General features: G+C 40.6%; 1 protein-coding gene across 1 annotated transcript in view; it reads right to left on the reverse strand.

The window, feature by feature from the left end:
- Positions 1-7,413, reverse strand: part of NDC1 (NDC1 transmembrane nucleoporin) — a 48,087-nt gene extending 40,674 nt beyond the window's left edge. Inside the window, exons 1-3 of the mRNA XM_028512206.2 lie at positions 7,065-7,413; positions 5,444-5,564; positions 1,652-1,753 (exon numbers count right to left, since the gene is read on the reverse strand). Coding sequence (XP_028368007.1) covers positions 1,652-1,753; positions 5,444-5,564; positions 7,065-7,121 — 280 coding nt within the window. The 5' untranslated portion in view covers positions 7,122-7,413. The remainder of the gene's footprint in view (positions 1-1,651; positions 1,754-5,443; positions 5,565-7,064) is intronic.
- Positions 7,414-13,287: the final 5,874 nt, after the last annotated feature.

The following is a 13,287-nucleotide window of genomic DNA, read 5'->3' on the forward strand; positions in this document are numbered from 1 at the left end:
AAATTCTTGATAGCTCAAACGGCGCCTACCCTGGCAATCTCCTATGTGCCATAAAAAATAAATAATTTTTAAAAGACAGTGCTAGCCCTCCAGCAAGTTATCTCTATTTCAGCATTTGAAAATTAGCAATATACAGCCAATCTGTGAAAAACAAACCAAAAACTAGGTAAATATTGACAACACTGAATACAAAAATCAACGTTTGTATGGGAATTTCTATTACCTTCCTAATAATCCAAAAAAGTTTTCTGAACAAGAGCTGGGGGTGGTGAGTGTAGGTGTGAGGTGAGGGATGCCGGCCATTTAAACAGCTACAACAGGGTTCCCTAACCTATCTCTGAAGGCACTCCCCTTTTAATGCACTCACAGTGGAGCAGTTGGGGGAGGTAGAAAATTAAGTGTGAAGGGAAAGGGCTTAGGTGCTTTGTTTGCACTTCGGGGAAGATGCTGCTATCCCCTCTCCCTCTTCACTAGAGAAGCCCACAGAGGGCAGTGTGAACCAAAGCATGCTGTAAGCTGAAGAGTTCTGCACATGGTTTAAACAGAAAAAAGGTCTGTTAACAAGTAGTAAGATTAGGAAAACAAAGCAAACGGGTAAATATTGTAAATCCACAGTAAGATTTGAAATTTTATACTGTATCTAACAAACTACGGAAGAGCTAAAAAGAGGAATGATGTTACAGTCAAAACAAGTACTGCCAGAAAAACACTTCTTATTGTATCTTAAGGAAAGACTCAAGGAATCTGAAAGGCAGACTGAGAGGAAAAAAAACTCTTGGAATCTAGCAGGTGATTCTCCCAAGCAAAACACAACATTTTTAAGTTTTTTTTTTGGAAAATCTTAGAATTATACTTTCACATTTGAGAAAGACCTAAGAAATCACCTGGTCCTTATCTCATATCCTATAAATGCATCATTTTTATAATACTTACATCGGCTAAATCACAACTTGAACATGAGCTGTGAACCATTAAAATTAAAAGATCTAAGTTTTTTTGTGGTAAAATACACTTCAAGTTTATTGGTTTAGCCGTAACTGGGTAGCTCACTTGGTTATAGCATTGTCCCAATTTGCCAAGGTTGCAGGTTCAATCCTGGTCAGTGCACATACAAGAATCAACCAACGAATACATGAATCAGTGGAAAAACAAATCAACGTTTCTTTTTCTTCCTCTCTCTCCCTTTCCCTTCCTCTCTCTCTTTAAAATCAATAAATAAAAAATAAAAATAAAGTTTATCATTTTAACCATTTTTAAGTGTATAGTTCTGTGGCAGAAGTACATGTACACTGTTTTGCAAACATCGCATCACATCACACTTTCCCAGTTTCCCCAAGTGAAACTCTGTCCCAGTTAAACAGTTACTCCCCCAACCCACCTCCTCAAAGCCCCAGGCGACCACCAGTCTGTGTTCTGTCTCCATGCATTTGACTACTCCAGGTGTCTCATAAGTAAAATCATATGTTTGTCCCATACAGAGAAACTAGCACTCAAATTTTAAGGTAAGTTACTCAAAGCATATGATTCTGCATGCATTTGTAAAACTGACATAAAACAGAGCCTATATTACACACACTCATATACAAAACACACTGAGTCTGCCCTTAATAAGTTCAGTTATTTTTAAGATAATTAACTTTTAAAAACTTACCTGTATAAAACTCCACATTGAAGATACTTATTATTATTACTACCACTGACAGCAGCAAGAGGTAAAAGATCACACGGGAACTATATAGATCATTGAAAGAATCTAAAATACAAGAAAGAGGAATTAGTAAGAACCATTCAGTCATGTAGTCATATTCAGTATACTGCAATAGAAGAGGGGTTTGAATCACAAATATAATTTTAACTTTACAAGTTGTCTTTTCTTTAACAGTGTCCTTGTAACCTGGCTGGCATGGCTCAGTGGACTGACTGCCAAACTGCAAACCAAAGTGTCACCAGTTCAATTCCCAGTCAGGGCACATGCCTGGGGTGCAGGCCAGGTCAGGGACCCATTAGGGGGCGCATGGAAGGCAACCACACATTGATGTTTCTCTCCCTGTCTTTCTCCCTCCCTTTCCCTTCTCTCCAAAAATAAATAAATAAAATATTTTTTTTTAAAGTGTCCTCGTACACTGACAGGTCCTGTAGGACATCCACTCAAGAACTACAATGAGACTTATTTGGATCAAGCTCTGGGTCCTTCAAATTATACTAGAATTTCTTTCCGATGATTCAGATGTTAACATCAGACAAAATACTATCATATGCAAACATAATTTCATCATGTGAAACAGAGAAGTGCCATATTTAGTAATATACTAACAAAGTTTCCTTTTAAAATGTAAATATTTTTCAGATATTTTCTTTAAAAATACAATTAACCCCTATAGCTAAAAAAAAGTATCATTTCTGGAGCTAGAATAAATCCATAAATCATCTAAATTAGCTGAATTGAAAAACAAAAAAAATCAGGACATCCCTGTTAAATACCAATGCACTGACATTTTATAGTAGTTCAACAATCGTTCATTCCAAAACTATGACAAACTTTAAAATATGTATGTGCTATGCCTAAAAACATGATCAAAAGAAATAAAAACTGCAAGGATATATGCTTGCTGAATAGACTACCACTTAATAAAATAAAACAATTATTTTTTAAATGCAAAAATAATTTTTTAAATTATTTTTTAAAATGCATAATTCATTAACTAAATTAGTCAACAACATTTACTGAGCATTCACAATTCAACCCAAGCATTGTACTCTGCTAAAAAAAGGAACTGATTCTTGTGACTAGAATAAGCAAAAAGAGAGTACAACTTCTCTGGAAAGATTTTTTTTTTAAGATTTTATTTATTTATTTTTAGAGAGGGAAAGGAGGGAGATAGAGAGAGAGAGAGAGAGAAACATCAGTGTGTGGTTGCTGGGGGTCATGGCCTACAACCCAGGCATGTACCCTGACTGGGAATTGAACCTGCGACACTTTGGTTCGCAGCCCGCGCTCAATCCACTGAGCTACGCCAGCCAGGGCTCTCTGGAAAGATTTTGTGAAGCAAAAGTTGAAGAGAACAAGCAGCATTTGTTAGAATAAAGACATAAATCAAATCCAATTTATATGACTGAAGAGAAACTGTTATTAGGATTAAAGACCACTTGGCCCATGAAATTGCAGTTTTTTATCTTGAGTGCCAATTCTGAACAACTGAGAATGGCTCTAGATTACAGTACTGAATACCCTGAGTGTATTGTGACCAGGCAGCCAAGATTAAAAGAGCATAAGTAATGCAGATTCAGGCACAGCATTACCAAAACACTTGCCATCCCTACACTGGTTCTGTAACAGTGGGCATTAACAGTGGAAAACTGTAAGCCACCCTACCCTTTTTTGACAGTTTCTGTAAATGCTGACTCTAGTATGTAGCTTGTAGATAAACAGAATGTTTGTATAAGAATCTAGGAACTAACTTCAAAAGATAGACCCCAACCTTCAGGCATCCCAGCTCCAGATTCGCTGACCTTCGACCATGGAGCCAGGATGACGTGAAGCTGGATGACGTGACACCAGGATGACTAAACCAGGATGATGCCCACCGGACCATCACTTTTCTCATCAGAATGGACTGTGCTCATCTGCACATGGAGAACTTTGCAACCCCCTCCCCCTTGATCTCTTTGTTCTACTTCCATTTCCCTCTCCTGCCTTATAAAGACCTCTGCCTCCAATGAGAGGTGGAGATGCACTCAGAGCTGCAAGTCCCCCATCTTCCCAGAGAGACAGGCTTTGAGACATGAGTCCCCTATCTTCCCAGGGAGATGGGCTTTGTGACATGAGTCTCCCATCTTCCGGGTTGCCAGCACCTGAAATAAAACCACTTTCCTTTCACATCAGCACCTGCCTCTTAAACTCTTAAGTATTGGCTTTTGAAGCAGTGGGCAGCTGGACCTGTGTTCAGTTATACTTTATGGCTTAATTTCATCTGACCTGTGGGATCCATCCAAGAAGTGATTGATATGTCTCAACAAAAATGTAACGTGGCTTTAATTCTTTAGCAGAAATTATCTCCAAAGGCCACAAAGTAAAGCTTCAAACTCCTTGAAAATTGGCATTCTCTTCTGAAAAATTAAGAACACACTTCCCACTTTCCAAAGCAAAAAAATTTACTGTTATTGTTGTTGAGAGGATGTAAAAAGTATTTCTAGAGTATTTGTTTCTTAGCCTTAGGCAAGACTTGAAAGACTTCAAAACCTAGTCTGGCAACATTTCTCTTTTTATTTTTTTAATTCTAATGTGGCACAGTGGAAAGACATGAGCTTTGAAGTCAGAGACCAATGTTCAAATCCTAGTTCAGTTAGTTCCCAGCTGCGTGTCTCCAAAGACTTTAACCTCATTTTCCTCATTTATAAAGTAGGGGTTAATAGCTCTTTATTACACAGAGTTGTAGGAAGAAGAAGAGGTAATTTACTTAAGGTGGTTAGCACAGTGCCTACCACACAGTTGACAGTAATAACTGAAAACTCCTCATCAATCCTCACATTTAAGTCTATGTTCTTTTTTTTTTTTTTAAGATTTTATTTATTTATTTTTAGAGAGGGAAGGGAGGGAGGGGGGGAGAGAGAGAGAGAGAGAGAGAGAGAGAGAAAGAAACATCAATGTGCGGTTGCTGGGGGTTCTGGCTTGCAACCCAGGAATGTACCCTGGCTGGGGAATCAAACCTGGGACACTTTGGTTCCCAGCCAGTGCTCAATCCATTGAGCTACGCCTGCCAGGGCAAGTCTATGTTCTTTAGTCTTTAACTTTCGTCCTTTTCTCTCATCTTTCTTATTAGCTACAATATAGAAATGAAGTATTCATAACTTTACACAGGTTTTTAAAGATATGTCATATTTTCTATCAACAATTTTTAAATAGGTAAAAGAAACAGTTCTCCTTAAAAAAGACAATCTCAGCCCTGGCTGGTATGGCTCAGTGGATTGAGTGCTGGCTTGTGAACCAAAGGGTTGACCAGTTCAATTCCCACTCAGGGTACATGGCTAGGTTGCAGGCCAGGTCCCCAGTGAGGGGCATGCAAGAGGCAACCACACATTGATGTTTCTCTCCCTCTCTTTGTCCCTCCCTTCCCCTCTCTCTAAAAATAAATAAAATCTTTTTAAAAAAGACAGCCTCAATAAAGCTATCAAAGAGACAAACAAAAATTAAGTTTTCATTTACATGCTCTTCTCATGATTTTTTTTGTTCATGTGATAATAAAGTGTCTAACAGGTTTACTAATCTTATTATTACATAAGGAAAATGTGGTTTAAGTTAGGAAGGGAATGCCTTAAGATTACCCCAAAGCGAATGTTTTCCCATGTCAATATAAGCAATAATTGACAATATTTGAAATAATGCAATTTTTATGTTGAGAAGTAGATGCTGTAAATTTGTTTTCCCAAATTGAACATCACTTACCAGACAGCCACTGTATAGGATGAAATAAATCAATGCTACTGAAGATTATAAATACTGTGGTACAGATGGGTAGAAGCAGCACTGACCAGACAATACTTGTAACTATCCTCCAGCCCAAAACCTGTAACAAACAAAATCAACAAAATCACTCACTCATGAAGTCAGTTAAACTATTTCAGTTATGCAAATCCTATCTTTTCATACAGGATGTTAGTTACTAATATTTACACCTAGATCCTAGTCCATGCAAGTATATATAAGCCTCAATGGTTATTACTATTAATACTTTAATTTATATACCACTACAGAATCTTGTAATATCAGTGAACTGATGGCTATATTAGTCGAGTCAGGTGCCACATTAAAAATCCAGAATGGGGAAGAAGGACATATCTTTTAAGTTTTACAACTGCATTTTTACAGCAACTTACACTTTCTGTAGGCTTAATTGGCAGATGCATCAATATCTAAAAAGCTGTATGCATTTTCTAAGAACCATCTGTATATTGTAACTGTTTACAATGATGAGATAAACACTCCTTATTGGGCAATTGACACATAGTTTTCATGCCTGAATCACCAGTGCCTACCATATTAGAGGCACAAGATTTACTGTTGAATAAGTGAATACTGAGAGGTTTTTTAAGCATGAAAGTGACCATCGAATTTATCTTTTGGAAGGTAAAACACCCTTGTGTATGGAATGTAGCTATGAAGAAGAGGGATTCGAGGGAACAAGACCCTGACAGGAGGCAGTCCACCGCAATTGCCCAAACCAAAGATTAGTGTCTGAAGGTAGCCAGTGGCAATGGAAAAGGAAAAGGGGGGGGGGGGGGATAATTGCAGCCACATTTGCGAAACACAATCTATGCGACATTGGTGGCTGATAATATAGGTAGTAAAGGCTATGTAAGACTTGACTCCAAAGTTTGTAGCCTGGGATACAAGGCTGCTGTACCGTTGTGGTAGCCTAAAGGGATATTACTCCTATTTCTCTTTGCCCTGCACAGAATGGATGCAGAACTGTTGACTCAACTTCAACAAGAAAGTACCTCCTAACCTCAGTCCCAGGGTGCACACATTTCCTCTAACTTAACAAAGAATACCTGTCCTGCTTACTTTACTTAGTTCCTAACCCCAGCCTCTGCTAAGGTCTCGCATTCACATTCTTTCCAACTCTTTGCGCTTCTAATCCAAAGGAATAAACAAGTTATTTAGTTACACCTACTAGGTACACCACCCCTGCATAGGTTCTTTCTCTATTCTCTGCCCCAATTCCCATCCAGGTCAGCCCCCGACTCTAGCTTCCACTCTGAATTCCCCCTTCACCCCCTAACAAGTTTGCACTCAAGACATCACGGCACGCACACACCCTGTATCCAGCTTTCCCTAGCACACTCTTCCCAACATTCCCAACAGCTTCCACTCACAACGCACCCCCCCCCCCACCCCGCCACGACCCGGCAATGAGCCTCCCTGCTAGAGGTCCCTTCCCCACGCGCTCCCCACAACACTCGCGCCGGCTCCTCCCCCGCCCAGTGCGCACGCGCGGTCAGCGCCCGTCAGTCCAGCCGGACCCCAGCAGCGTCCAAACGCACACTACAGTGAGCGCAGCACTCACGCGCCACAAGATGTCCCGCGACCCGCTGGCGCAAGGCTGAGTCGCAACCGTGGCCATGGTGATGGCGGCCCCTACTCTGAGGGGTGCTGCACACTGTGAGCCCGCCCGCCACTGCGTTTCAAAGGGAGGAAAGCCCCGGGAGGACCCCGTTGGGGCTGCCTCGAACGCCGCCTGAGCGAAGCCCGGCCCAGGCCCCAACCCATTCCTTCGAGGTTTCGTCTGGACAGGCCCAGCAGGCCAGAATTGCCCCGGAGACACATGTCCAAAAGCGGCCCGGGACTCCAGAATTGGCCCTCTAGTATCGAAAAGATCCCTTCGAAGCAGGGTCAAGCGAGGCGCCAGAAATTGGGGGCGGCGCCGCTGCATGCTGGGAACTGTAGGCTCGAAGGCCCTACAGTTCCTCAGGGAGGTCAGGGAGAAGGGATGAGCGATGCATTCTGGGACTCGGAGGGCCAAAGTACCGCAGAGTGGGAGCGGAAGTCTTTCCCAAGGTACCTTGTAGCCTGCTGGGATTCGTAGTCTTTTATAAGGCCTATACTAGCCACAGTGTTGAAGGATCGGAATTCTACAGTTAGAAAGATCTGGCAAAATGACTGCCCTTTCTCCGGATTTTGCTTTACTGACCTCTTGAAAGTGAAATCAAAGCATATTGTGGCCCTCTCCACAAAGGTGCTCACTAATTTTACGGAAATGGAAAATTCTCTTTCCTTTGAGGTGCATTTAGTTTTGTAAAATCTGGTTTTTAGTTTCATCCATCTCGGCCACTTGCTAAGAAGAATTGATCTTCTGTGAGCCTCTATTTCATCTATAAAATAAGGATAAAAATAAAGATGTCAACCAGTGATGTTATAAAGATGTAATAATGCTATATAAATATTATTAATTTCCTGCTGGTGAGGAAAACAGCTTTTTACCAACCCAATTCCCACTTAATGAAGTCTTTGATTGTATTCGGTCTCAGTGAGATACCTGGAGGAATAGTGCCTACACCTTTTAATGCCCAATTACATACCACAGTCAACATTCAGTACTCTAACAAGACATACATAGATTCAGTGATTAACTCTGAAGAAACACAGTCGAGCGAGACAAATCGGGATCACACATACTGCTCTGCGACGTTTGCTAATAATGGTTTCCCGAGTTGTTTTAAGATTACATCAGATGAACCTCCAAAGAGTTAATATCACTCATGTCTGAAGCACTGCAGGACAAACTGGGAATAAAAGGTAGATCAAGTGCCCTGACTGGTGTGGCTCAGTGGGTTGGGCATCTCTCTGCAGAGTGAAAGGCCACTAGTGCAGGTCTCATCAGGGCACGTGCCTGGGTTGTGGGTCAGGTCCCTGGCTGGGATGTTTCTCTCCCTCTCTTTCTCCCTCCCTTCCCCCTCTCTAAAAATAAGTAAAGTCCTTAATATAAAAAAAAAAAAAAGATAGGCAAAGAAGATCTAACATATAAATAATGGGAGTCCCTGAAAAAGACTAGACTCTTATTTAAACCTCTTATATCTAAACCACCACTCTCCCAACATCGTACAGGGATATGGGAATTACTTTTTGTTCTGAAATTGTTCTAATATTGTTAATGAGTCATCATTTTCCTGAAGTTTTCACTTCAAAACCTCCACTTATTATATAGTTCTGGATATCTTACAGCCTGGAAAATATTAGGGGGTGGTGGTTGCAAATAACTCTTCTTCCTCCTCATCTGTAACCTGTGTAGTGTCAAATTCAGTCCCTCCAAGAGAGAAGGCTGTGAACTCTTAATAAAATATGATTAGCCATTTCCAAAGGCAAATAAGACATTTATTTTGAAAGAACGCCTGGACAAATCCAGAGTCTCTTGTGCAACAGAATTTTGATGAGTCAAACAGAAATAAATAAATAAATTCAAAACACATGGATATTTCCTGGGGTGGGGGACAGGAAAAACACATATTTCCTAGGATAAACCTAAGTTGTTTTTAGTGTTGTTGTTTTGTTGTTGTTGTTGTTTATTTTACCAAACTCTAAACACCTTGGGGAAGAATTTGAAAGGGTCAGCAAATTGAAAATAAGGTTCAAACTCCTCCTTCCTTTGAAGCCCTCTCTTTGGAGCCAGGCTTTCCTTTAGTTGGCTGTTGGGTGGGGCTGCCCTCTGCCGCTTGTTTCTTGGGGATCAGATTTCAAAGGAAAGAGAGGAGACCCTTGAGGGAATATCCACATAGTGGAAGCAAAGTATGAAACCCTGGCTTCAGGAATGGCTTTTTTCTCCCTTTTAAACTGGCCTAGGTTATTTACAAAGCCCAATTTAACTGTCTGCTTATGATAGACAGTAAAACAAAGCCTGTGGACAAAGTTGAGTGTACTAGGTGCCTCATCTCCAAGTATATGAGGAAGATGCAGGATCAAAGGTTTTTCACATGAATATTTAAGTGCCTGGGAGGCATTAAGCAAAGATTTTAGAGAGTCGGACACATGATTTGAATACTAGCTCCCTGTTTAATAGCAAGTTAGTGTAAGTAACTCAACCTCTTAGCGCACTAAACTGTACAAAGAGGGACAATAGTGTGCACTGTTTTGTCTTTTTATCCACGTGTCTAAGTTGAGCCCCATTACCCACCTTTCAAGGGTGATAGTCATTCATACTGCTCACCAAGTATTTCCAGTCCTCTGCTTTCATGACATATAATAGGACTGCACTTCACGACTCTCTTTAACATTAGGTATGGCCATGTGACTGTGTCTGCCAACGAACTGCCAGCATATGTGACTTATGGGTGAGAGATTTAATGGCCATTGTAAGACCCTTTAGAGCTCTCTGTTTCTCTGGCACAGTGACCAACAATATTTGAGATTGTGGTGGTTCCACTGACCCTAGGGACCTCAGTGACTGGAATGAACAGTTTCCCTGCCAACCTGTGATGGACTTGTAACATGAGCAAGAAATAAAACATTTTAAACTACTGATGTTTTGAAGTTGTTTCTTATTGCAGAATAACCTAACCAATCCTGTATGACACAAGTAGTAAATCAACAAATGCATCACATGAGGAAGACTTGAAAAGCTCTTGAAAACCTTTATGTTGCTACCTTATTAATTCACCCCACCAGCAGTTACTCAGCAATGAGTATGGGCCAGGCGCAGTGCTGAGCCCTGTGGGAGTGTGTACATCGGAGCAGAGTCCCTGGTGTCGGAAACTTGTGGCCTGGTATACGAGCCCCACCTCTAGACACTCACTCTCCTAAACCACACCCTCAACTAATGCATCTGATAGAACTGGTTATCAGTTTTTAGTTTATAAGTTGTTCCTGGGGAAAGGATTAGTACAGGCGTAAGAAGCTAAAACTGGCTTGCCAACAGACCCCTCACCTCCTCACCAACATGACTTGCTTTTACACCTTCCTGCCTCTGCTTAAACTGGACTCTTCCAGTGCCATGTTTTCCAGGAAGCCTTTCCTGTCCAATCTCTCTTTCCTATAATTCTACCATTTAGTGTAGGGGCGTCAAACTCATTTTCACAGGGGGGCCACATCAGCCTCACAGTTGCCTTCAAAGGGCTGAATGTAATTGTAGGACTGTATAAATGTAACTACTCCTTAACTAGGGACAAGGAGCTCGGTGCTGCTGCCGGGTAGAAACAAGGTGCTGGGCTGGATAAAACAAGGTGGAGGTCCAGATTCGGCTGTTTTGCTACCTGTGATTTAGTGGGTATGTCTTGCCTTGCATAGCACAGTACTGAAAGAGCAAAGTTTGAAGCCAATCACGTATTCAAGCCCCAGTTTTGCCCTCCCTCCCTGGCTCAAAAGGCTAGAGATCTTGCTTTGATTGAACATGTATATCTTTTTCTTAACTTATTATATCTTGGACACTAGAAATCATATCATATACATTTAATTCTCACACTTGCCCTTCACGTGAAGCAAGAATTCACACCCATATCTATTTGAATGTTTCAACTTATTAAATTTTTTTAGTGTGTAATCGATTTGCTTGCTCTCTCCTTTTTTTTCAATATTTAAAAGGGTTTATATTTTTTCTAATTATTTCCTTTATATAACACTTTTAATCCCCTCTGTTTGGGGAGGGCAGTTATTGTGGATCATTTCTCTTACGAACAACATGGCACTTACCTAATACCTTCCTCCTTCCCCAGTATCTGATTTGAAGCAATGTTCTCTTACTAAATAACTAAAAGGCAATCAGCAAGCGTATTCTGCCTTATAAATGTTCCCCCCTTCTTCCATTTTTGTTAGCTATGCTGTTTTTATTTTACATGCACAAAACCAGTACCATTGTCAGTCTAATGACAATGTGACTTTCCCTTATAAGTGAGTCTGTCTTTTAGCCTGGATACTCCAAATGCTTTTTCTTTAAACTCCACTAATTGTATGCCCTGGCAGATGTGGCTCAGCTGGTTGAATTTCCAGTCAGGGCACATACAAAGGTTGCGGGTTCAGTCTCAGGTCCGGCACGTACAATCCTGTTTGAGTGCGGATGGGAGGCAACCAATTGATGCTTCTCTCTTGCATTGATGTTTCTCTCTCTCCCTTCCTCTAAAAAGCAATAAAAACCTGTCCTCGGGTGAGGATTAAAATTTTTTTAAAGCAAATATTTCTTTATTTTATTTTACTTTATTTATTTATTTTTAGAGGGAAGGGAGGGAGAAAGAGAGAGAGAGAAACATCAATGTGCGGTTGCTGGGGGCCGTGGCCTGCAACCCAGGTGTGTGGCCTGACTGGGAATCGAAACTGCAACACTTTGGTTGGATTAAAATTCTTTTAAAATCCACTAATTTTACTAGACTGTGTACATGTTGACCTTCTGGGTTGAGATCTCCAGGTATACGGTATGTTCTTTCTATATGAAGTCAAAGTCTTTTTAATTTTTTTTCGGAAAAAGTTTTTTATTATTATAGTTTTTTATATTTATTCTTTTTTTTCTTCCAGGACATGCATAATACACTTTTAGAACTTTTTGGACTATCTTCTATGTTTGTCATTTTTCCTTGATTTCTCTTTATTTATTCTGGAATTAAAATTTTTTCCTTCAATTTCATTCCCTTAAGGCGTTATCTACTGTGCAACAGCTATGTTACTGTGATATTCCTTCTAATTTAGTCTTTTGTGAACTAAGTTTCCCCTTTTCTTTCCTCTTCTTTACTGTTTCATTACCTAACTTCTGCTTTCTAATTCTGATTTGTGCCTTTCTATCTTGTACTATGTTTTTAATTTGTATTAGCTCATTTTGAAATATTGTTAGAGTTTTTATCTGGTTTTGTGGACACGTGTTTCTGGAATGCTTTCATTCAATAGGGATGTTATTCTGCTCCTTGTTCTCATTTTTTAAAATAACTTCATTATGAGGTTTGTTTTCAATCCCTTCAGTTGCTTGTTTTTACATGAAATTAGTTTTTCTGCACATTTAGGAGGAGGAAGAGAGCTTTGCTAAATTTATGGCTCTACAATAGGGGTGTCCAAACTTTTGGCGTCTCTGGACCACGCTGGAAGAAGAGTTGTCTTGGGCCACGCATTAAACACATTGTGACATGTAATCACAAAAATATCTCATAATGTTTTAAGTAAATTTATGATTTTGTGTTGGGCTGCATTCATAGTCATCCTGGGCTGCATGCAGCCCATGGGCAGCAGGTCGGACACCCCTGCAACAGTTTCCTTTCCTATATTTTCATGAAGTGCTCAGAAATATGGCTTCAGATGCTCTTGAGATCTCCTGGCTCTGTTCCCCATCCCTGCTCTCATCTGGACTTCCATTTCCTTAGCTCTGGATATCCCTGCCCTACCCTATCTGTATTCATTCCTGATTTTTTTCCTCTGGTGTCCTGGAAAGGCTCTCTGTCTGGTATAAGAGGTAACAAGACCTGGACTGCTCCAGCTTCTTCAGATCTTGCTTTGGAGCCCTTGCACTCATCAGCTGCAAACTGGGTTGTACAAAACTCCCCCAACCCCAGTCAGTACCAGCTGCTGCTCTCCTATTGGTCCTCTGTGCTTTCCGGGGAGTTCTTGCTATTTTGATCTCAGCAAGATCTCTTATTTTTAGACTTCTCAGATACCGTGTTGCTTCCCTCTGCTTCTTTCCACAAAATTGCTGATACCATGTAAGTCTTCCAACTGACAGTGGTTTCCGCCTACCTGAATTCTGGGGTTTGTGGTGATATCCTGTCACCCAAGTTCTGTTGTAGATGATGTCCCTAGGTTTACCAAGGTGACCTTAATCTCACTAT

Source organism: Phyllostomus discolor, chromosome 5, assembly GCF_004126475.2.
Source record: "Phyllostomus discolor isolate MPI-MPIP mPhyDis1 chromosome 5, mPhyDis1.pri.v3, whole genome shotgun sequence".
Classification (NCBI taxonomy): domain Eukaryota; kingdom Metazoa; phylum Chordata; class Mammalia; order Chiroptera; family Phyllostomidae; genus Phyllostomus; species Phyllostomus discolor.